Raw genomic sequence first — 25861 nt, 5'->3', positions numbered from 1 at the left:
GGAGTGTTTGGCTGAAAGGTGTTCAGCTTTGGGTTTTATGCAGACAAGTCATACCAGTAGACTGAATCAATCATTTATTTTTAGAAGTTTGCTTTGTTCAGAGGGACATTGTCATGTTGGAACAGAAAAGGTTCCTACACAAACTATAAAATTTGAAGCACGCAGTTCTCTTGAAAATAATTTGCATTAATGGTTAGAATTGACTGAAGTAGGCAAACCTGTTCAGTCCCAATACTTTTGTCCATTTTGTGTATCTACTGTAACCAAATACAATTTGGTTTTCACAACCAATGACACATGTGGGGAGTGTTCTGGAATCCCAGTGTCACCTGGATTGACCTGATGCACTCGTACCACAGAATAGAAACATTTTCCTTAGCATATGTATCAGTATCACCCTAATAAGAGAACAATTGCGAACGAAGGGAATAACATTGTTTTTTATTTCAAGATTGTATATCATGGAGAGGAAAGGATCCGATTTTGGTAAACTGACAGAGGACAATGTTGACAAATTCACAATCACATTGAGTGCAATAGGATCTGCAAGCAAGTCTTTGTGGTTACATTGTGGTTTTGTACAGCACAGCATTTCAAAATAAACATAGAGAGCAAATCTTATGATTCATATATCATATTGATAGGGGTAAATACACTTGCTGTGTTTAATAACATATGCGAAAGAGTTAATTTTACTGAACCTCATTATCTTATTAACAATATTACATTTTTGTATTTAAATTATTAACATAATTTTATGATCAGCTACATTATTTTATCACCCAATCCAATGATTTTTATGAGGTTACACCTTGAAATCAACTTTAAGAGTTTCTAAGGGTAAATAACCAACAATCATTCCATTCTGAAAGCATACACGTTTTGGTTGCATACAGAAATACAAAAGCATAGGAAGAAATTTAGTGTGCAGGTTGAAATGTTCAGGAATGCTATCCAAAGACCTATTCAATTCTCTCTTCAACCTATCAATAGCTTTTTTTGAGGGGAATTTTTTAAGTGTATGATTGTACACACAATGCAAAACCACATGGGTTTCAAAGTAACAATAACACATTTGTGGACTTCAGTGCACAAGCATCTTGTGAAAGACACAGACAACACAACTTTGAAAGGTAACAGGACAAATCAAGGAAGGGTGGGCATCTATTTTAAGTCTATTCAATTCCATATATTTTTATATCTCTTACTCTTAACAGTGCTAGCGGTCTATAAGCAACCAATTCCGTCTACAATCAAGTTCTTTTCCATATGAAAATAAAATAGCTTTGGATACGTATATAAAACTGTTATTACAATATGGATTTCTGAGGTATATGGCTAACAAGCCAATGGGGGACGTCTAGGAAGTTGAATTACTGCAACGCAAGAACTGATTGGTCATCGCTGTAGTGAACACATACTGAAGCAAATCACAGCGATAAAGGAAGAATCACAAACTGTTATTGATATAATAAGCCTACAGTTTCAAATCTCTCTCTCACATGCAAACGTACGCTAACACACGCAAAACACAGACAGGTAACAGGAAGGCCATGCAGGACTTTAAGACCCTGCTTCAGTTTGATTACAAACTTTGGAAATGAAATAAAAACAAGGACAATATAATCATTTTCCTGATAATGGCATTTTTAGGTTGCACATACCTTCCTCAATCGCATGTACAGTAATGCATTGCATTACTTGCAGCTTCTTGCATAGCTACCAAACCGAATAAAAATTGTTTATATATGAGGACTTTTAAGCTTATTCATGTCGTGTCATTCTCCTTGGAGAAACGCACGTACCGGTAAAACTAAACAACAAAAACTAGAAGAATGGACAATATTTAGCGTGCATAAACACAATAAGTGCTAAAAGTAATGGGGAAAAGTGCACACTAACTTTTTAAGAGGATTACTACTGTATGAATCACAATAAAAGCAATAAACATTCCAAAAACATGACCTGGAAGCAAATTTTGGCACTTGAGGAAATGTTGTTCCTCTGCATTTTACGTGTGAATAAAAAAAGAATATAAATTTTAAATAAACTTGGTAATTTGTGCTTCATGAACAAGGAAATAACGTACATGTCCGACGAAAAGTAAAAGCTGTAAAAAAAGAAGGAAGTGCTTCTAAAAACCATGACGGCCCCTAACTAAAAGTGAAGGAACAGGGAGGATCTAAAGCATACACCATCACTATACGCATAATATAAAAACGTTAAACTCGAACTCCAAAATAATATTTAAAAACTGGAAGTACAAATGAAGGTTTAAACTGTTCATGCAGCATATAAAATATTCATTATCTCGCTTTGTTCCTTAACGGTTGTATTTGTACACTATGATACACAAGACTGTACAGAGAGACTCAGTTCTTTGGGTTACGTTCCGTGAAAGACTGAGACCAAACTCACCAAAGTTTTCAGTTTGGCAAAGACCATCCAAAGCTGGCGGTCCAATGCTTTGTTGCTGAAATAAATAAAGAGGCTTGGGTACCACCTGTCGGTCTGGTGAAATGTTCTGCATGGCTGCCTCAGGGGACATCAGGTGGTTTTGAGTTCCATGCGACGGCCAAGTTGAGGTCTTCGTTTGAAAAGTTTTGAGACGTTTTAAAAATCGCAGGAGCAAAAAGCTACCAATCAATAAAGCCCTTGACCAATAAACTCACAGACGGAAGTTAACATTCATCAGGATTACTGAGACTGGGCACTGGTGCTGTCGGTCTGATGAGATGCGGCAGGTTTCTGCTGTTTTTGAGTCTGTGGTTTCAGTTGTTGCTGTTGTGAGGGTGTAAATGTACCCTGCTGCTGAATAGGAAACGCCTGCAGAATGAGTTGTGTGGACTGGTTGCCATGGACAAGGCGTGTGCTCTGTGAAACACAACAAAGAACAATTGAACAATTTAACCCTTGATAAATGTAAACAAACCTCTGTGAATTTTTGTGTTTTCTCACCTGCAAAAACTGTTGCTGCTGCTGTTTAGTCTGTTGCTGTGTCGCCCCCTGCTGTTGACTTGTTTGTAATGCCGTAGCTTGAGCTAACTCTACAGATGCAGGGGACTGAGTTTGCAGCGCTATTGTTTGTGCCTGACCATGTTGCTGTGGAAACGGGCTGTACGCTGTCACCACCTGACCCATAAACATGGTTGTGGGTACCATGACAGTGCCACAAGCCATCGGAGCCGCCACTATCTTTGTGACCAATTGCTGCCCTGCTGGAAACCTGAAAACGAGTCGGAGCAAGACAGAAGGAGAAATGAGTTACGATTGTGATGCTGAGTGAATTTCTTCAATTTTTTTTACCAGAACAACACCAGTGAGAAGAATGAGAAGATATTAAAGGCATCTGTCAATCATTAAATATGATCACAAGATACCCAATTTATGGAAATAACAATGTTTGAAGGAAGAGTTCACAATTCTGTCATTATTTACACGCCCTCTTGTTATGTCATACATGTATTACTTTCTTTCTTTTGCTAAACACAAAATACGATATTTTGAGAAATGTTGGTAAGAGAAAAGCGTTGGTGCCCATTGACTTGCATTGGTTTTGTGTCCATGCAATAGAAGTCAATGGGGACCAGCATTTTTTGGTAACGAACATTTTTCATAATATCTTCGTTCGCTTTGATGAAGAAAGAAAATCACACTGGTTTAAAATGACAACAAAGTAAATGATGACAACATTTTAATTTTGAAGAACTATTCTTTAAAAAGATAGTTTCAGCGAACTAAAAAGACAACTGTTTACAATGTTATCCTGCTATCTGCAGAGTGGGCGTGTGTAAATCAGTGGCTAAATTTGGAGACGGAACATACGGAGAGAACATGTACCTGTTTATTGCATTGCCCTGATTGATTTTTGGTGCCAGTCCGCTGGGTATCTGCACAACGTTGGCATTAGCTGGCTGGCTTATCATCATGGTGTTATATACCGGACCACACTGAGAAAAATAAGGAGAAAAACACATAGATGATGTCATCACATGAAGTAGAAAATGACATACTTCATTATGTCATTGTTAATGGACTCTTTCAACTGCAACCTAAAGGTACTGCATAATAGGCTACAGTTAGTCCACGATCATTAGAAATGATGCTTTTTATGTTATATATACATAAACCACAACATGAGAATATATAAAAAATTTCAACTGGATTATTAAATGTTATTGTAATGTATTGGTTATTCAATTTAATAGTTTATTATAATTCTAGTGCATATTGGTTGTACACTTATTATTGCGGCGCATCATGGGATTTAAAAAAGCCACTCAATAATTTTATAATGTAAACATTCAACAAAAAACCCATTTGCTGTTTGCTATTAGACCAAAATGATGTTCTCGGCAGAGGGGGTAAAACGGATTTTTACGTAAAAACATTGCGAATGAGTGGTGTCCACTGTTATTTGCTTAAACCGCAACTGAAGAGACACAAACGTTATTACTAGCTGTTGTTAAAGTTTAACTGTTGCATTGTGTACATTTACAACAGCCTGAAGTCCTTTTGCAGCCATGCACCGTATCTAGATATAATACAGAACGTAACCGAGTCATGGTCAATAATTAAAAGGGATTGTTGTCACAGCCAATATTTACCGCGGAGCTTTGCAGATTCGGTTGTAGGGAACGTGTAGCCTGCTGCAGTGGAAGTGCTTGTTGTTGTGGAACAGTCCCACTGTGAGCTGTGCTTGTCACGTTTTGACCCTGTATAGCTACGACACCAGTCTGCGCCCCGACTCCTAAAATGCTAGTTTGAGTTCCACCGACTTGCGGCAACTGCACGCTGAGTCCACCCCCTGACTGCTGCAGAATCATCTGAAAAACATCATATGAATGCCTTTGTCACCATGGCAACAAGACTTCCAATACCAAAATTATTATTATGTCTGGTTTCGATCTTGTGGCTTATTTTGTATATATATACACACACACACATGCACGCACACACATATAATAGGGATGTTGCGGTGATGACATTTTCCCACCGGTTAAACGACGTACCGGTTGTACAGGTGCCACCGGGGTTGGGGGGCTTGCTTTGGGGTGGTCGAAGATTCGCCCTTGCGTACGACTCATTTTACGTTCCGTTTTAAAATAGCGGCACTTGCTTGAATTTATGGTGGGTGCTATATCTTTCTTAATAAAAACACAAAACTATAAATAAAGTGACATTTGCTTACATTACACACAGACCTTACAAAACGAATAATCACATTCACAGCACACACATCAAGCAACGGAAATATTAAAACGTTTACGTTACATGAGTTGCCTATATTAACAAAACTAGTAATCAAGGCACACATTGTGCAACAAATAAATAAGAAACTAATAAGAAGGGAGTATGAACTAATCTTTTTATTTTAAATAAATGGCAAAGTTAGAAATTTGAACAAAAAGCAGCTCTTGATAACATATTCCACTAAATGTTCTTTGCCAGAAAAGCTTCCGCCATCGTTTTGTCAGTCAGCTCACTTCACTGTTATCACATAATGATTAAAATCTGACTCCTGCTGCTGAAGCTGATTGCAGCAGCCGCATTTAGACACGCAACTGTGGTTTGGTGATTTATTACTTAAAATATTAAAAATGACGGTGGGGTTGTGCCGTGGTGGACAAGTAATGTAAATGGTAGGCGGGTGGTCACTGACTATCGGAACAAGCCTAATAAATATATATATATATATATATATATATATTCATAAATATACATTTATGTATGTTCAATGGCAATCGGAACCATGACTTTAGTCCTGCTAAAAGCAATGTGCTATCAGTTGAGTGACAGGAAGTGTCTGCTGACAGCATATGATGTAAACGTGAATGTATGAGTGTATATACCGGAGCTCCTTGTCCCTGAACTCTCTGTAGCTGCTCGTGAATCTGTCTCAGTTCTTCCTGCTGTTTCTGAATGTTGACTTCTATCATGCGTGTCCGCTGCTCCAGCTGATCTTTTAAGTGCTGCATCGCATTCAACTGTGCGGAGAACTACACACAGAAAACACAAACAGCGTCATGTGGGTAGTGACCTGCCAGTGTCAAGAGAATATGACAGGAGACAAATATATAATTCCTTAACTTTATAAAGAGCCTTTACTGCATTGTTCTAGTTATGTTTATTACACAAACAGCACTATAGTGTTACATATAGTGCACTATATTATAGCATCACATAAATCACAAAGTGAGCACTCCTCTGATGGCCTCAACTGTTTTAACAGCAATATTCTTCAAGTGAAACCAAAGATCGAACTGGTGTTAAAAGTATTTTCGAACTGTATCTGGCCAAATCTATTTTTTGAGTATGTTCGTGGTTCAGGAAAGCTTCACTTTAAGTGTCTGACTAGCAATACCACATCAGTAGACAAATTTGTTCAACGAAATAAATTAAAGAAATGTTCTCCACACACATTAGTTTATGTCTGAACAACAAATATAAAACTTCATTCAAACAAATGTTTTGCTGAACCAACTCATAAACACCTAACTTCTTTTGGTCCAAGACAATGACATCGTTGGGTGTGACCTGTGGCTCCACCCACTTTGATACAAGCATCTTTTTAATGCCCCTTAAACTAGTATACAGTATGCTTTGAGGTCTTTCACCTACTAGCTATATGCTGTACAGAGGTACATATCATTACATTCTTGCTGCTGCTTGAGACAGAAGTGTCTGAAAACTAAAAAAATCCAAGTGTTGAGTGTCACAGAGCCAGTGTACACAGAGTTAGCTCAATAATTGTCAATTTACTCTTCAAAATAAAAGTATGACATTTACAAAAAAAGGCCAAAAACACATAAGCAGCACTTTGTCTCCATCACACCGAACTGCATGTAACCTGAATGGGCGGATTCTCACCAGGGCATTAGGCTGAACCTGCTGCTGTGGCTGTGGTTGTGGTTGTTGGCTGATCTGGTCAGGAGAGTTTTGTGAGATCTGCACAGTTTGAGTGGTGTTCTGGGAACTCACGGACTATTAACACAAATAAAACCAATGAGAATAGTCAGCAGTAAGGATAATGGAAAAATCACGTTACGCAAGAGGATCATTTAATTTACAGACGTGAGATGTAAGTGTCACCTGTGTGCTGACAGAGGAACGGCGCTGTGGTGTCATATCAACAGTGGGGGGCCGAGGCGGAGTGCTCACATCCATCTGTAGCTTAGAAGGAGTGGCTAAGGAGAATTTTTATGTGATTCAGTGAAAGTGAAACTGCATCAGAAGGCCATGTTTGTGGTTTTAAAAGCTTACATGTGCAGGTGTTGTCAGAGACGGCCGTGTGCGAAGACTTGTGGGAGCTCTGCGAGGAGGTGGAGGGTGATCGGCTGTTGTCGAAGCGCTCCAGCACCTCCTTCAGAGAGGATGTGTTCAACTGTGATTTAGAACCAGAATTCTGACACAGAATCAGAGCGAGAGGGTAAAATGGAAAATATCTGCATTTATTGACAGACTTATCTTCTTTTAGTCACTGATGCTTATAAACAGTGCTGACAGAATACATTTATTTTATAATGTCTTGATTTTTAATAAGATCTATATAAAATAGCGACATCACAATATTAATTTTAAATTAAAACTTAGAAATATTTGATGTGTATTATCTATTGAAAAGCCATTTTATGATTTAAAAAACTCTTCGATTTGGCTTGAACATGCAATTCTATCACCACTTTACTTAACCTATAAGTATGTGTGAGTCATTTCTCATTTAGCACTCAAGAGCGTCTTACCTTGTCTCCCTTCAGCTCAGGGGGGGAATCCTCTATACCCATCTCTCTCCTCCGCTCCGCTCGCACTTCAGCGTAACTACAGACGCAAAATTTCAGAGCAAAGTTTAGGTCATTGTGGGCGTGTGTCTGGTTTATGTAGTACAGTGCAGTGGTGGAAAGAATACTGGAAATCTGCGCTTAAGTACAAGTACTGTTACATTGCTGAAATTGTTATCAATTACAAGTACTGGTGTTAAAAAGTAATGGAGTAAAAGTAAAAATGACTCTTCTCAAAAACTACTATTGCTTTTTAGGCGGTGTTTTTTACTTAATTATTAATAATTTGTAATAATCAAATTTGGAGATGTATATAGAAAATAGCTACTTTTAACTTAACATATCTTTACCATACTGATAAAGCATATAGCTGGATACAACTCCGACAAAATAACCATTCAATGTGTTGTTCTGTCTGTCTGTCTTTCACACCCTCAGTTTTCCATTTATGCAATTTCAACACTGTTCAATCATGTGTACTAGGCCCCACGATGCAGAAATTAATAAATAATAGCCCAAAATACTGCATGCAAAAAATTGCATTGGGTTAGCATTAACAGTCATATCTGTAGAGGAGCTGGTTGATCAATTACTCAACCTCAAGCCATCCAAGATGTATGTGACATTATTTCTTAGGTAGTACAATAAAGACTTTTACCTGGAGTTGTGGTCCATGGTTTTTCATAAAATGCAAGTCCACAGGTTCATGTCTTTAAAAGTTCAAAATACAGATAGAGGCAACATAAAAGTAATCCGGTGTATTAGTGACGTCTTATTTAAGCGAATCGATCGATCTGTGCAAGAAATTGAACGTTATTTACAACATTATAACTGGTAATGCACAGTTTGCGAAACTGCTTTGCATGCGTTCCAATCGCATATCTTCCCTAATCACTTATAAGGGCAGAGCACTGGAGGGCGATGGACAATTTTACCTCATAATATAGGCGTTTGGATGACACTTGGAGAACGGAGTGATACAGGAACTCAATATTTCTCCATATCTCGGACGAGCCTTCGTATTGAGTCCCTTTCCCGCAGTGACTTTTAAGCATGCACAACCGCCGTTTGATACGTGCCCTGCCTGCCGCACACTTTCCTCCTCCATGATTAAACCGAATTGGAGGCAGGTGTCTTGAAATCTGTGTGACACAAGTTTTCTATGCGCGATTTGAGTGGATGGGGTCACGGGACGGGACTGATCATTCTCCTTAGCCAATCACATGAAAATTAAAGGTATAAAGTAGCGGCGACAACGTGAGGAAAAATAGCACAGTGAAGTACCGATACAGCAGGTACTCAAGTAAAAGTACACTGTTTTTAAACTACTTAAAAAACGACTCAATTACAGTCATTTGAGCATTTGTAATTCTCGTAACTTTACACCACTGGTAGTGTGTAGGATGATGTAAAGACAATACCTCACAACAGTGTGTGTGCACACAATGAACTCTGGTCGTGAGTTCCACTGGTGATATGTGATGTAGTAATTAGTCTGAAGCCAAATCCACTGCTGCCCTTTAGTCAAAAAGCGATAATAGCACGATTTCCCTTTTCCAAACTGCATTACTACAAGAAAAAGATAAGCAGGTATAGAGAACATCAAAGCACAGTCTAAACAAAACAAAAATATCAATGTAACAGTTTACATAAATCGCAATTTATACTAAATATGGATCTCTCAGTGGCATGACTCTTTCCTGTTAGGCAACTAAATCATATTTTTTATTGAAAAATGAACTATTCCTTACACAAGTTAATTTAAATGAAGCCCTTTTCATACTGAGATCCTAGAAAATGCACGGAAAATGTGTCGAGGAATTTGTCCCAGGATCTGTAGACTTTGTTCATTCACTCTGCCAGTGATTTTCCCGAGAAGATCCCATGACGTAATATACTGCAATGTTATGTGCATTTGCTAGTTGTGAAAATCGGGCTCATCACGGTGAAGGAAGGTGGCTAAATAGCGCAATTTGTTATTAGTACTGCCATCCTTTAATTAGTGCCAAAAAGGCCTAAATATCTCTCTTTTTATGGTTATAATTATTCGTTTTTGCAAATGACAAAGACGGCATTTTTTAAACAAACATTTGTATTTTATATTGTTTATTGGTAAATGCAGAACATCGAAGAGCATTGAGGCACAAGAACACAAGGTGGGCTATGCCCAACGAGTTATGCTTAACATAAGATAAATATAAAATGTCATATGAAAATAAACAAAAGCAAATTGTTCAGGCTTGTTCGGTGCAAATTTGGAGAGCCTTAATGAAAACAATATAACAGAACGCTGCGAGGTAAAAATGTGCCCATTTTTTGCAACAAAGTTTGAGAAACTATTTTTTATCTAATGTTAATGTTCGGCTGAAAGTTGAGCCGATGTCTGCACAGAAATGTGTGTGAATGGGGTTTAAGACTGAAAATGAGACCAAAAGCCATGTGATTTCTCCAAATCATGTTCATTAATTTAGTCAAGCAAGAGTTGTTTTTGCATTTCATCCGTATTATTCTTTTTTTATTGTGCAAATACGTCTTAGACTGTTGCATTGCCACAAAAGCTGCATTGTTTAAACCAAATTTTAAGTATTTAACTTAAAAAAACAAATGTATAATTTTCCAGCAGCTCCATCAATGATCAAATAGCAACACGAGTGCAAAGATGGCCGAGCAGCTGCCATAGAGACAAATGGAAATCCTAATGGATGATACTCCTCTGTTTATGTTTGGCCTTCCTGTTATACTTACAGTGCTCGTGACATTTGGCCAGTGAATGCAGGTCGTCTACATGATAGTAGTCGTAGCCTGACGTCCCCAGGACTTCAAACGGCATGTAACCAATGATCGGTGGTGCTCTGCAACACATGTAAACCTTATTAAAAGTCTGGATAATGATGAGGAATAAACACAAACACACACACAAACAGTGTGTGTACAACCTGTGATCTAATAGAAGAAACTTCCACTCCAGACTGTGTCGAGATGTGAATTCTTCATTGGGCTCCTCAACCATGCACATCTCCTGTACGTAACCAATAAGGACACACAGGTCAATACGAGGTTGTGTCTACCCGTAATTCCTGATAATAATACGTTCCTGTGGTTGTTTCAGCTTTAAGACAGAGATCCCAAGCTAATGACATGACATACTGATCGCTTATCCACTTACTTTGATGAACTGGGGTTTGGCAAGCCGCACAGTCGCGATGAAACAGACTTGATCGTCAAAGGCTGGTTGCAAAGTACGCTGTATAATTCCTTCAAGGCCGTTCCGGGTGGTGAGAGGCACTGTAAGGGGAAAAAAAGAAAATTCAGAGAAAGGATCATCTGCTCTTGATAGACATTTATGATAAACTAGAAAGAAACGAAACACTTACTGTTGGCGAGTGACTTAAAGTGGCCAATAAACTTAACATATTCGTACACAGGTGGTTTCTTGGGATCCAAGGAACCTCTGAGCATGTGACAACAAAACTCCATCTGGTTCTTGTCTAAAAATCACATAACACAGATCAGGTTATTAATGGGTATTAAAATGGGCTATAGTATACGTAGGCAGTGACAATGTAGAAAAACACAAAAAATTTGAACTCAAAATATTTCAAGGAACAATTTACCCAAAAATCATCATTTACTAACCCTTTAGTTGTTCCACATCTGTATACATTTCTTTGTTCTGAATGCCACCGAGAAAGAGTTTTGGACGGATTCTTGGCCACCACTGACCAGATTAGGAAAAATGACAATGGTAGTCCAGGTTCCCCAGAACTGTTTGCTTCCCTACATTCTTCAAAATATCTTCTTTTGTGTTCAACACAACAAAGAAATTTACAAATACATTTTTCCTACCGTGGTAGTCAAGGGTGGCCAAGAACTGTTTGGTTACAAGCATTCGTCCAAACATCTTTATCTGTGGTCACCAGAACAAATACATTTATACAGATTTGGAACAACTCGAGGGTGATTAAATAATGACAGAATTTTCATCTTTGGGTGAACTGCGAATTTTCTTTACACTCACTTTGGAGGTAATCAGAGCTGAGGTTTGCAATATCAGGGTGCGAGGCAAGTGCTTTGTACACTTCTGAGTGCTCTGCCAATGGAAGGAAGTTTAAAAGGTTCTGGTCCACCAGGTCTGACTGAAACACAGAAAGATATTGTACCGGATCGACATTAACAATGCGTGCGTTTACATGCACAGTCTTACTCCGATTATTCGAAATATGCGGATAACGTGAAAGGTCTTGTAAACAAGTAAAACGGTTTTCTTTAATCGGGGAAAGCTCATAAACAACGCAAGCAAAACCCTCTCGGCAGGGGTAGTTTTTTGCCCATTACTCCGATTTTGCGTTGCATGTAAACATCTTTTCCGGTTTTCTCTCAGTTTTGTTTATGTGCGTATGTCTGACACGTGTTTAATCGTGATTAATTGTTTGACAGCCCTAATATTTAATCATGTGGTTTTCTGTGTTTTATGTTTATATTCAACAATTTCCTGACTTCTGTGTTTGTTTCCAGCTCCCATTCACAAGAGCACCATGTCGCGATGACAGTGCATCCAGGGTCAGAACCGCACGATGACTCGCGTACTTTGAAAGTGGGTTGCGTTGCAGTCTATGGGGAAGTCAGAAAGCTACCGCACCTCAACAAAACTATCTTCATTTATGTTCCAAAGATGAGGTCCTAGGGTTTTCGAATGACTTAAGGTGAGCAATTCATGACAGAATTGTCATTTTTCGACTGATTTCATAACTCTTTAGCTATAGGTATTACATTATAGCTATATATGTATAATAATAACGTTTTTGTAAAGAAAATGTAATTAAAACCCTTTTTTTGTAATCGAAAGGATGTTACATATCTGAATTACTGTCCCAATTTAGCCAGAAGAAATCAAATACTGGTATATGAAAACATGTAAAATAGTATATACCCAATATCATCTACTTACAGGCAGATGTTCAAGCAGAGAGGTGATGCTTTCTGAGACATAAATGATGTTGCCATCTGTCAGCATTACTATAAAGAACCCATCCAGTGCCTTAACATCAAAACAAAAACACATTACTAATACAGCACTAATGCAGAACTAAAAAAGAAATTAGAAAACGATAGGTAAACATTTTATGCATCCATAATCTACATTCTTCATAAGACCGACATTTTGCCCACAACATGTCTCACCTCGAGCATCAGCTGTGTGAACTCCTCATTGCTAAGAAACGGTGGCTTCCAATCCTGTTTGATCTCGCTCGATTCGGACTGCGCGGCAATTTCTGAATGTGAACCCAAACACTTTCTTTAAACAAGATTACTCAATTATTATACAGAACCTAAAAGCCAACAGGCGGCTCTCACTGTATCTGTACGTTTCAGGTGCTAAATGTGCGTGTTTCTGTATTTACATTGATCTCATTTTCAGAGATATTTGGAAGTATAATCAAATAAAGAGTTTAACTAGTCAAGTAAGGATGCATTAACCCAATGGCCAAACAGTTTGTAAAACGCTTTGTCAGAATAATGAATACATTCAAATGTATTTCTTTAAATTTGATTAGTTAATTATATTATAAACAGAAAGTTTACTGTTAAAATTTTGAAATCACAAGGGCCTTTTGTACCCAAATTGTTGAAATGCATCTGATTCATTCTTCACACAGGAAATAGAAGCTTGAGCACATCACACAGAATTTTAAGTAGGTCATGCAAGTATTTCACACATACAGAATTTTTTATGCACAATTTACCTCACAAAAAATACCCCGGTGTACAATCTTCAAAACATCGCTTTGGGTATTTATTTTTGTTTTATGTTATATTGTCGCATTAACTGCTTTTCATTTTAGAAGTGCTCGGTTTCAATTACAAATGGGAGCTGGGCTCTACTGTGTAGGCTAGGTAAGCTAACCAAAAGAAAAATACACGTTTCCACCATTGTTTGGGAAAGTTAGATATTGAACCTGGACAGCATGATAGTGTACATAACTAACCAGCCTTTGTCATAGAAGGTAATGCTGCGATCATGATTTACAATTATTCCAGAGGTCCAGCGTGAACTCATAACTCATTCAAAACTTTCACCTTTGTGCTTGCGCAGGTAATCGATGCTTTTCTGCAGAATGGTAGACTTGTCCATCTTGGGAGTGTTGCCAGGCAACATGGTGCCAAGTTCTTTGATGAGGACATTGAACTGGTCCCGCCTTTTCTTCTCTGATCTATTTCTTGAAACTCTGTGACAGACGGACCATGGGAGGAGACAATACAATAACACCGTCAGCAACACAGCATTAGACAAGCACGCAAAACATCAAAAGACATTCTGTCACTTTCTACACTGTTGAGTCATCACTATTTTGTATAAAGGACACAACACCTCAGAATAATATCAGACTTGGGTGTTGTTTCTTTTTATCATAAAAAAGGTATTTAACCATATCAACCAGGAAAATTTTACCATGTCATTATTTGTTTTTGCTACTTTTAAAGTGCCATATTCATTTGTTTATGTTTTTTTATTTGTCCCAGGAGCATTTAATATTTGATTATGGAAATCCATCATAAACATATTTTAAAAGCTACTTTAATGTTCAGAAGGTGAAATAAATTTATTATTTTTATACATTATGCTCCCTATATCCGTTTCTAAAGACTAGGGAATGCAATTCAACCGACCGTTTTGCCTTATCCTTCTCATCTTCCTCCATCAGCCCATCAAAAATACTGCCATCATCTCTAAAACACAAAGCACATGTTTTCTTTCTCTGTGCAATAAGGTATAAAGTAATTAGAAATCTGAAATGACATTTTCTGAAAATTACTCTTCATAAAATTTTTGTATTTGTAAAATACTTATATTCCTGCACAGAGAGAGAGAGAGAGAGAGAGGCATTTAGCTAAAAATAGACTACAAAACCAAAAGACGCTATGCTTTCGGAAGTAAGCTCAAACACCCAAAGCTCATGTGTGAAGATATGATAGATAGCCAATATTATAGACAAGCTATCTACATACGCATCTACACTAATTTATAAACATATATGTAACTTAATAAGCATACCTTAAAGGGAAAGTTCGCCCCAAAATAGTTTTTGTATCATTTGCTCACCTTTAAGTTGTTCAAAAGCTAGATAAATGTCATTGTTCTATTGAACGCAAAATAATGTGTTTTGAAGAATTTGGGAACGGCTCTGGGGCACCATTCACTACCATAGTTTTTCCTCTAATAGTTTTTTAGTCAAAAAGTTACCAAAACTTTCTTCAATATATCTTTCTTTGTGTTTAGAAGATCAACAAAACATATACACGTTTAGAAGAACTTAAGGGTAAGTAAATGATGACAGAATTTCATTTCTGGGTTAACTATCCCTTTAAACCACAATATGTGAATACTTCTGCTGTACCTGTCTCTGGAGCTCATGATAAAGCTGTCTCGTGGATCAGTCTGGGATAACAAAAAACCTGATGCATTGGGAAGACATTGGTGAGGAAGAGTTGCCAACCTGAGAGCCTGTGTGAAATAAAACAGACACACAAAAGGTAAGACGGTATAAGGGAAATGAATGTTGAGTGCAGTTCTGTGAATCGGTCCGGTGACTTTTCCTGCAGTAAAAGAATAACGACGACACGACCACTAACTGAAGCAAACTACCCTTAACATAGACAACATCTGCATTCTTTCAGTCATTCAATGGCATTAAGTTGGGTTGACTGTACGTTTGAAAGTCGCAAATTTAGGGACCGCCTCTAAAGTTACATACACATTAAAATCCATGTTTACAACTTCAATAGCATTTAAGGGAATGACTTACAGCCACAAAACTAACTGTACAGTGTGTCAGCTATAATACACATCTTTTATTTGTTTTAAATAAACCATCAAATCATATGCAAATATGTTACTTTCATGTGTTTCACTACTGTATGAACTCATACACAAAAATACCATTTATCGAATACTCCATGAAAATGCATTATAGAATGTCAGTAACCAAGCAGATCTCATCACCCATTTACTGCCATAGTTGGGAAAATAAATACTATGTGCGCATTGATGGGACCATACAAAGGGCATTATCATCATACAACTCATGAGAATTCTCTCTGATAATAGCGAGGAAATTTTATTAATATGCTATGTATTTCTATAAAAATGTATCCCCAAACACAGAGGATGCCTACACGACGAACCCAGTGAAACCTCCGATCTCCTTTCCTCTATTCACATTCTTGACTGCTCCCCCTGTCGTGCATAAGGTGTGGGAAATGTTCTATTGTGCAATTCAACTGTGCTAAAAAAGTGGGATTATAACACCTAGTCCTATTAAGCAAACTATGGGAATAAATGGAGGATGAAATCTGTTTGGTTACTGACATTCTTCCAAATTTCTTCTTTTGTGTTCAGCAGAACAAAGGAATTCATACAGGTTTGGAACAATCTGAGAGTGAGTAATTGATGACAGAAGTTTCATTTTTAGGTGAACAATCCCTTTAAGTGGGTAAAATGCATACAAGTGTATACAAAAGGGTCTTCTTTTGCAGTATGTGCCTCAAATAATCCTTTTACAGTAAAAAGTGCAACACTATAGAGAAAACATAAGTAACATATCTCGGTCCTGACCTCAAGGTCGTACTTACAAAAGGAGCTTATTTTTGGACCTGGACCTTGTTTGCCAGCTTGTTTGCATCTCAATGAAAATCTTTTGAAACACCTCAAAAATGTATCTCAGGTCTTGTGGGTAGGCCAAGTTTATTGCATAAATTAGCCCAATCTTTAATTAAAGAACATGCATTGGCTACATTGTTTTCAAGTATTCTGATGCCCTCAATGATGATGCCAACATCTTTGTAAGAGTTTGTAGCATATCTCCACCTTCAGGTATGATGACGTAGATCCCTAGGTTGGTGTTGTGAATCGAAGTAATCATCTCATTTAACATCCTGAAGGGTCAAATACAAAAAATAATGAACCACAAATCAGGGGTGAAAGGGAGAGTTGTTCTTGAGAAAAAAAAGAGGTTATTTAATATATATATATATATATATACACAAATTATTCCATCTATTCCTTCACAAGGTTTAAGGGGTCTTCATGTACATCAACAGCGATGGCTTTAAAGGGATATTTCATATGCAAAACAATGATTCCCCATGGCAAAGGTCTTCTGAAGCGAATCAATTTGTTTGTTTCGGGAAATGATGCATTCTAAGTTCCGGTGAAGAACGCAAATGATGCTTTCTAAGTTCCGAAGAAGAACGCACCATTTTTCTCCTCTGCGCATCACTGTCATTTGCCGGAAAAACAAGCCTCTGGTTCAATAAAATAAAGATGTGCATTAAAACTGACACACAAGTGAACACTGTACAGTTAGTTTTGTGGCTACAAGTCATTCCCTTAAAATGCTATTGAACTTTAAAATATGTATTTTTATGTATTAGTCAATACAACAGTGAAAAACATGGCAATATTTGCATTTGTTTTGACGATTTATTATAAAAATATAAAGGTGTTCATTATAGCTGACACACACGTGAAAACTGTTCAGTTAGTTTTGTGGCTGTTAGTCATTCCCTTTAAATGCTTCTGAGCTTTAAAATAAAAATGTTGTGTATGAGTCCATACAGTAGAGAAACACATAGCACAATTTGCATATGATTTGACAGGTTATTACAGTAAATATAAAAAGTTCATTATAGCTGACACACACTTGAACACTGTACAGTTAGTTGTGTGGCTGTAATGAACTCCCTTTAAATGCAATTGAAGTTGTAAACATGTATTTTAATGTGTATGTAACTTTAGAGACAGTCCCTTAATTCACGAATATCGAACGTCAGGCGTCAAACCAACTTTATGCCAGTTGTACATTCTTGCCAATTTTCGTTTTGTTCCAATAGGATACTTTCTCCTCTGCGCATCACCTTCATTTGCTGGAAAATCAATCCTCTGGTTCAATAAAATATAAACGTGTGCATATGACTGACACACAAATGAACACTATACAGTAGGTTTTGTGGCTATAAGTAATTCCCTTAAAATGCTATTGAACTTTAAAATATGTATTTTTGTGTATGAGTCCGTACAATAGTGAAACAATATTTGCATATGTTTTGACGATTTATTATAAACAATATAAAGGTGTTCACACACGAACACTGTACAGTTAGTTTTGTGGCTGTAATTAACTCCCTTTAAATGCTATTGAAGTTGTAAACATGTTTTTAATGTGTATGTAGCTTTAGAGACAGTCCCTAAATTCGCGAATATCGAACGTCAGGCGTCAAACCAACTTTATGCCAGTTGTACATTCTTGCCTGTGCTGCTTTAATATGACAACATATGCACAACACAATTACAGAACCAATGAAGGGCTTCTTTAGACCATTTAAAAAGCAACGTAAGACACATTTCAACGTCAAAATGTAATGCTTTATTCACCCCATAATTAGACGCATATTATTACAACCACAGCAACATGCAGATCATTCATTAACATCACTCAAACCCGCAAAACAAGGGCACTGGCATTGTGCGACAACATCACAACAAAAGCATCTAATAAATAAACAAGTAGTTACACGCCAGTTTACGAAAAGTGCGATCTAAACTTTAATAAGTGGTGCTCGTTTTAAAGAGATATTCATTCCTATACTATCTCTGGGCTTTCCTGCACAGCATATGTGTCACGGAACTACCGACTACCGTATCAAAACGAGCAAAGGTGCTTACCTTCCGAAATAAAACATCCACATCCACACGGGTGCTTAGACGGATCTTAGCCCACTTTTAGCCACCGAATCACAAAGCACCGCTGCGATGAATAATATTACGATGTAGTGAGAAATGCAAAGGTGAATTTGATGCGCGCACTTCCTTAAGCGGTCTCCCGAATGTGGGTCAGCGGGCCTACTGACACAAGAGGCGTAACGGAAGCACCTCCCGATGGCTGGAAACGCCGCACACATCAACATTCAATGCGTGTTTGTTACGCGTTATACCAACGCGGACTGTATCTTCGTTTTATTTCGATTGCTGGCCGTGCGAGAGCGATTTATTTTATGAATATGGGTTAAAAACATTAAACCAAACGCAAAACCGTCGCCCGCTTCACCCGAGCGGTGAGAGGCATGCGCACTAGTACGCCAAAACTGCCACTTCAGTGGACTGGACTACTTGCAGAATAGGCCAAATAGTGCGCGAAGAATGGGCATAGAGCAGTACAGGAATTTAGGGCTGGTTCCCCGCCTCCTGTTTTACAAGTTTCGCATTCTTTGTGCTTTGTTTGCGTTGTGTTGATATTCTGATGTATCCAATTATGACAGGGGTTGCAACAGCTACGTAAATATTATTATTACTAAGCAACGTTACAGTGTAATATGACTTTTATTGTCTTTCGTTTTAAAAATTAAAATGTATAATTCAATGTTACAATAACTGTGTTGTAACTATTTTATCGAGATAAAACCGTTTATAAACGTTTATATAGCTAGTTTAACATTTTAATATTAACATAACTTAATAATAGTAACTATCTGCACTTGCTCCTTCTGAATTAAATACAAGATTATCACAGTGGTATTAAAATATTATACTATTTTCTATGGTAAATAATTATTTTATTAGTATTTTTATTAGTATTTTAACAACTTAATCGAGCAAACCCCAGTTTTATTAGTTTTATTTGTGATCTGCAAATCTGAAGAACATGTGACTTTTATTTTAGAATAAACTGTCGTCTTTTGTTGACGTCATTCGTGCGACTACCAAGAAGAAATCCTTTCCTGGTGTCACATGTCGAGCTTTCTAAGAATTTTCTGTTGATTCTGATTTTAGTCTGTTTTGGTAATTTAGTGACGATGCTGATGCCGTTTAGAAGCGTATTGCTTTCTGCAATACGAAAACACAATCGTCGACTTTTTTCAAGTTCTAAGGCCACATCAAGTGCAAAGAAAGTAAGTAGTGACAGGTGACTGTAAATATCTGTTTGTACGCAATGCTAAGTAACTTTGTTTATTTAGGGTTTAGTTTTAGGCGTTTATGAGAAAAAGTCAGACAGTGATGGGATACATTTCACAGAGGCTGCGGCCACGATTGACAGATCACTCGCAGGAGAACTGTCAGAACTGCTCTCGTTGTAAGTCGCGGTTTGACTTTTCCTTTTTCTTAATTTTATGGAATGGAACGTCCGTCCAAATCCTTTTCTCACGTCCACTTTTTATTTTTGCTTTGTAGATCTGGACCTCCTCTGAAGACAGGAAAGAGCAGGATCTTTTATGGTTTACATCAGGTGATCTTGCCTGCCCTTCAGATGCCCTCATGAGATGATTCATATATCAGTGAATTGTCTTAATAAGCTCTGTCTTTTTTTTTTAAGGACTTTCCTAGTGTAGTTGTTGTGGGTCTTGGTAAAAGTGATGCAGGTGTATGTGTGAAGGAGAACTGTGATAATTGTAAGGAAAGCATCCGTGCTGCTGTGTCAGGTAAGCACCAACTGAAAATTATAATATTGTCTTTTTTTACCACGTGTTCCTAAAATCTTTTAAACTAAAAAAGTGCTTTTTTCTTGGGGTTGGGGTAAAACACTGTTATCAGAATCAGAAGAGCTTTATTGCCAAGTGTGCTTGTGCACAAAAGGGACTTTCTTTGGTGTTGGAAGCTTCTAGTACAGACATTCAAAAATACAAATATAATAAGATTTACAGTCTAAAAGATTCTAAGATACGCATATATAAAATAAAAGACACATATAAGAGATATTGTACATGGTAGTATTTAGTAGAATATACATATTAACAGATTGTATGTACACTTGTGCAAATGGATATGGTTGTAAGTAGAGCCACATGTAGAATTTAACAATACCTCTACTTACAACATTATACATTTGCACAAGTATACATATAGGTGTGAACATGATATTTTCAACATAAGGGTTTTAAGTTAACATTTATGAATTGTGGCAGACGCTTCGTATTGCATTTTACTGATCAAACCCACGACCTTGACGTTGCGAGCTCCATGCTCTAACCACCGAGCTACAGGAAAGCTTCCAGCTTTACAGGACATTTTCTCGTAATGTACTTGCCTGTTTTTACATTGCTGTCTTTGTTTTGTTCAGCGGGCTGCAGGCAGCTCCAGGATCTGGAGGTTACTGATGTCGAGGTAGACCCATGCGGAGATGAGCAGTCAGCAGCAGAGGGGGCTGTGCTCGGCCTTTTTGAGTACGACGATCTCAAAACCAGGAAGAAGATCCGCGTCACGACTCATCCACATGGCAGGTATAGGAAATATGTGTAATTATTCATACTTGAATTCGCCCCTTTATTGTATGATTTAATTCATGATTGTCCTATTTCTTAGCAGTGTGGACTCGGCATCATGGCAAAAAGGTGTCCTGTATGGGGAAGGCCAGAACCTAGCCAGACGATTGATGGAAGCGCCAGCCAATCACATGACTCCTACAGTTTTTGCAGACACGATAGAACAGAAGCTGTCACCCTTTGCAGATAGAGTTACTATCCATAAGAGGTAGATGTAAACGGTTCAATGTCCCTGTTTGTACCTGGTATTCATTCATCTTAGTTTTAAAATTAGAAGTTGGTGGATCCCACAATGACTCACTATTCAACATAATTGTCTCTTTTTTTCCTCATTCCGTAAGACCTCAGTCTTGGATTGAAAGTGAGCAAATGGGTGCTTTTCTAAGTGTGTCCAAAGGCTCAGAGGAGCCCCCTGTCTTTTTGGAGCTGCATTACAAAGGGGCTTTCGACTCTTCACAACCTCCACTTGTGCTGGTGGGGAAAGGAATCACCTTTGACAGGTAACAGCATCTGGGCGGAGCTTTAAAATGACACTGCAAACAACCACACAGTTGTTAATTTGAATCCAATATCCTCTGTGTCCTACCAGTGGTGGAATCTCTCTGAAACCATCATCAGGCATGGATGCCATGAGAGCAGATATGGGCGGAGCTGCCACTGTGTGTTCTGCTATTGTCACTGCAGCCGCCCTGAAACTCCCAATCAACATCATTGGTGTGTCCGTTGCACAAGATACCTGCTAGCTTTGTTTATGTCTACTGTGTTAACGTAATGCTCTTTTGTCAGGTTTGGCACCGTTGTGCGAAAACATGCCGAGTGGAAAAGCAAACAAGCCGGGTGATGTTGTACGGGCCAAAAATGGCAAAACCATTCAGGTATTATCTGCTCATGACATTTACTATGAATATCTAAAGTCAGGGAAATAAGATGACAGCAATGTGTTGCATGCTTTGCACAGCATCTTTATGGCATATGATTCCTAAATATATGGCAAAAACATATAGCAGTGTGCGACACTGAAAAATTGCTTAAAGGGATTGTTCACCCAAAAATGAAAATTCTATCATTACTCACACCTGTCTAAATTTTTTTGTTCTGATAAACACAAAGGAGGATATTTGTGAGAATGTCACTAACCAAATATATCTCATCCCCCATAGTATTTATTTTCCCTACTATGGCAGCAAATGGGGGATGAGATCTGTTTGGTTACTGACATTCTCACAAATATCTTCTTTTGTGGAATGAAGAAATTTGGAACAACCTGAGGTCGATTAAATTATTTAATTGTTGTGTGTACTATCCCTTTAAAAAGAAACAAACTTTTGAGGTGTTTTAAATTATATAGAATGCCACAATAAACACTGGCTGTGCTGGTTGGTTTGTTTAATGTTTTTACTCAGGTGGTCGAACAGTCTGTCCAATATAAATTAGGTTATGCATGCCAAGAACTGAAAATATTGGTTATATGCTTGTTTTTCTCTGGTAGGTCGATAACACAGATGCAGAAGGCAGATTGATTCTGGCTGATGCCCTATGTTATGCTCATAATTTCAGCCCTAGAGCAATAATCAATGCAGCTACACTTACAGGTAAACACACTACCTTACATTGTGCTTTCAATGACATATTAACACCCGTATTATCATGCTTCTCGCAGGAGCCATCGATGTTGCCTTGGGTTCTGCTGCTACAGGAGTGTTCACTAATTCAGACTGGCTGTGGGAGCGACTGCATAAGGTAATGAGGAAAATTACACACATATCTCTTAAAACAACCTCCTCCTGCCCTTTATTTGTTCATTCCTGTTGTGTTGTATATGTGTACTTTTTTGTGGAACGAGTTTTAGTTACCATTAAAAAGCATTGAAGGTACAAATATGAAAAACTTACCATCATCATAATGTTTTCATGTATCGTATGTCTTCCCAGGCCAGTATTGTTACTGGTGACAGGGTGTGGAGGATGCCGCTGTTTCAGCACTACACCAAACAAATAACAGACAGTGCATTGGCCGACCTGAACAACCTTGGAAAATACAGCCGGTAAATATGCACTGTTAAATCTCTCACAAACACACTTTTTAACATTTGTGACTGAACACAGTTGCCATGTTTGGGCAAAATCAGTTAAATAAATTTGTCTATGACCTTACAGTTCGGGCGGTGCCTGTACAGCTGCCGCCTTCCTGAAAGAGTTTGTGACAAACGATTGTTGGGCTCATCTGGACATCGCCGGTGTCATGACCAACAAGGATGAAGTTCCCTACCTGCGGAAAGGAATGTCTGGAAGACCTACACGCACTTTGGTGGAACTTGCTGGTCTCTTGGCTTCTGAACATTAATGTGTCCTCTTTGTGACTTTTGACCAGGACGGATTACAAATGCATCCATCGGTTTCAATTTGAAAGCATCAGTTATAAATATATATCACCTTTAATATACGCTGACACCAACAAGTCAGTACAGTCAAAGTTTGGAAAAGTGATTGTGTTTAAAGCTCAGTCCAATGTCACATTTGGAAACTACGGTTTAACTGGAACAGTTGTGTTACTGAACATTAATGTCATCATTAATGTAAGTTAGATATTGAAACAGAAACCAGTCTGAAGTGCTGCCATTTAAATTATATTGTTTTAACAGGTTGCTGTATAAGCGTATTGATAAAGATGTGGTACCAATGAGTATTATTACTTTTATGTACACATAAACTTTAAAAAGAAAAAATTAAATCATGACTATGAACTTTGTGATACTCATTTTCACAGATCTACAGAAAAGGAAGGTAATTGCCTGAAGGGGGCACATTGTGTTAGGGGGCGCCTAAGGACTGATCCTTTAAACAGTCAGAAAATCGAGATATTTCGCCCCAAAAACAACAACAAAAAAGTATACTTATTACTTAAACACCATCATGTCCACCAAAAGCAGTCTTCATTCTATTATTGTAATTAAATTGTACTTTTCATATTGAATTTCTATTTTTAATAAGCACAAGTTCGCACACTAAAGGCTTCATCAAGGCTATTTAAAAAAAACAATAACTCCAGATATGAACTTCAAACAAACAAGTTTCCCAAATCAGCAAAGACATTTGCAATCATATATCCTTGAGTATTTTGCAATAAATAATTAAAACAGGGTCTCATAAACTGTAGCTGAGCAGAAAACCTTATGAGATCGTTCAAATTCACGCTTCTAATCATGTCGCATTCCAGGAACATCCGTGTTAAATGGCTCAGTCTTTCTGATGAGAAGGAGCGCTCTCCACTTCCTCGCATTTGTTTCCGATCAGATGTGCTGCCTGATTTAAGAGCCGGCGCCAATATGTAATTGTATGTAACAAAGTAATACCACTTTGTTTTCATCTAAAGGGGCAAAGCAAACATTTATAAAACCCTTGCCGCCTTGTTATTTTATAATCAACATCTTGTATGAATTGTCAATCAATGACGTAAGGACAGCTCCTTCAAGGGCACCCTTCTTCCGCGGGCCCTGGGGCCACACCTCTCTCTCTCTCTCTCTCTCTCTCTCTCTCTCTCTCTCTCTCTCGTAATGCTAATGTCGCCACTGCTTTCAAAGTATGATCGGTCTGCCAGTCAGAAGTGGAAGAAGTGATGTAAAAGAAACAGGGCAGCAGTAAGTCAAAATATAATTACGATCGAGTTAAGGATAATTAAACATATTTTAAGTTTAATTTCACCTCATTGTTTGCAGGACGACTGACTGATAATAGAGTTATTTAAAAAAAACTGGTTAGCGTTAGTTACAGTGTAGCAGCAGGCTATTGGGTATGCGGGCTAATATGCGGTAACGTACAGTCCGCTACACTTTTCTAATAAATAAATGCACCATATGTTTTAACAAACAACTAAATAAACATGAATTTAGAGTATCACATATGTTTTATTCAACTAGGCATATTGTTCATTGTTAGTTCATGATGCTTATAGTCACGTTAACGAATTGTGCAATGATTTCAAAGGTTTCTCATTCCATGATTAAATGGCATTTTATTAGATATAGAGTGTACTTCCATGAGACAAATTTTTTACCCTCGTAAACTAGAAATATGTAATGTTGCTCAAGAATAACCAGTTGCTTACATGCAATTACTTTTCCATTTTCCAATTTGAATTACTTCAAATATTTGAAGATGAAAAAAACAAAATCAGAGACTGTAAATATAGAGGGCAATGGGCATATATTAGCTCTAAAGGTATGCCGATGATGCGTATAAATATGGTTCTGACAACCTACCACCAGGAGGCAGCAGATTCAAACGCACCTGCGCAAAACATTGTTATGAAAAAGTCTCTTATTCTTTTTAAAATAATGGTAAACTTAATAGCAGCTTAAATGTATGTAGATCAATTGTGACCCCCAAAAAAATAAATACAACCGTTTTAGCATTTTCAAACACCTCTTGCCTAATGTGCAAAAATGTGTCTTGGCATTTTATTAACCAGCATCCTACATCAACCTAAGATGCTTTTTAAACATCATTGAAGGAGTTCCCATCTTTTCAGTGCTCTTATGCACTGCATCTCCTTATTATTACAGACCTTATTTTTAATAACTGGCTTTAAGCAACGTCATTCATAAGGTGCACAATTTGTCAGCATGGCACATACAGTATTAAATCTTTCGATAATTAAAACACTTGAAGTGTTTTGTGATGTAACATTTCCCATTAATAACATTACTCAAATGTTTAAAATATGCAAACTTTGACTGTTGGGTCTGTGATTTCACTACAGTTTTTTCCATG

At 37.6% G+C, this 25861-nt stretch overlaps 2 protein-coding genes across 7 annotated transcripts; one reads left to right on the top strand and one right to left on the bottom strand.

Moving 5' to 3' along the window:
• Positions 1–58: 58 nt before the first annotated feature.
• On the bottom strand, positions 59–18639 carry clockb (clock circadian regulator b). Of its 3 annotated transcripts, none has more exons than XM_079462209.1 (21): positions 18502–18639; positions 15176–15282; positions 14448–14507; positions 13857–14005; positions 12960–13051; positions 12727–12816; positions 11797–11914; positions 11153–11266; positions 10945–11063; positions 10715–10797; positions 10524–10630; positions 9200–9347; positions 7743–7818; positions 7264–7405; positions 7093–7187; positions 6871–6984; positions 5853–5999; positions 4608–4826; positions 3841–3950; positions 2959–3226; positions 59–2874 (listed from the first exon to the last, which is right to left on the bottom strand). In XM_079462209.1, the coding sequence occupies exons 2-21, from the start codon at positions 15190–15192 to the stop codon at positions 2698–2700; spliced, it is 2445 nt and encodes an 814-aa protein (XP_079318335.1). In that variant the 5' UTR covers positions 15193–15282; positions 18502–18639; the 3' UTR covers positions 59–2697. The 3 variants fall into 3 exon arrangements, with proteins under 3 accessions (XP_079318335.1, XP_079318336.1, XP_079318337.1); XM_079462210.1 differs by having other exon boundaries at positions 60–2874; positions 7264–7384; XM_079462211.1 differs by having other exon boundaries at positions 60–2874; positions 7264–7363.
• Positions 18476–24110, top strand: lap3 (leucine aminopeptidase 3). Of its 4 annotated transcripts, none has more exons than XM_079462214.1 (14): positions 18476–19110; positions 19624–19724; positions 19791–19906; positions 20005–20059; positions 20147–20252; positions 20891–21050; positions 21136–21300; positions 21434–21592; positions 21682–21806; positions 21879–21967; positions 22582–22684; positions 22753–22832; positions 23024–23136; positions 23249–23833. In XM_079462214.1, the coding sequence occupies exons 2-14, from the start codon at positions 19629–19631 to the stop codon at positions 23433–23435; spliced, it is 1554 nt and encodes a 517-aa protein (XP_079318340.1). In that variant the 5' UTR covers positions 18476–19110; positions 19624–19628; the 3' UTR covers positions 23436–23833. The 4 variants fall into 4 exon arrangements, with proteins under 4 accessions (XP_079318340.1, XP_079318338.1, XP_079318341.1 ...); XM_079462212.1 differs by having other exon boundaries at positions 18955–19110; positions 21133–21300; XM_079462215.1 differs by lacking the exon at positions 18476–19110 and having other exon boundaries at positions 19477–19724; positions 21133–21300; positions 23249–24110.
• Positions 24111–25861: the final 1751 nt, after the last annotated feature.

The sequence above is a fragment of the Barbatula barbatula genome, assembly GCF_947034865.1.
Source record: "Barbatula barbatula genome assembly, chromosome: 8".
NCBI classification, from domain to species: domain Eukaryota; kingdom Metazoa; phylum Chordata; class Actinopteri; order Cypriniformes; family Nemacheilidae; genus Barbatula; species Barbatula barbatula.
This window is presented reverse-complemented; position numbering and strand designations above follow the sequence as displayed.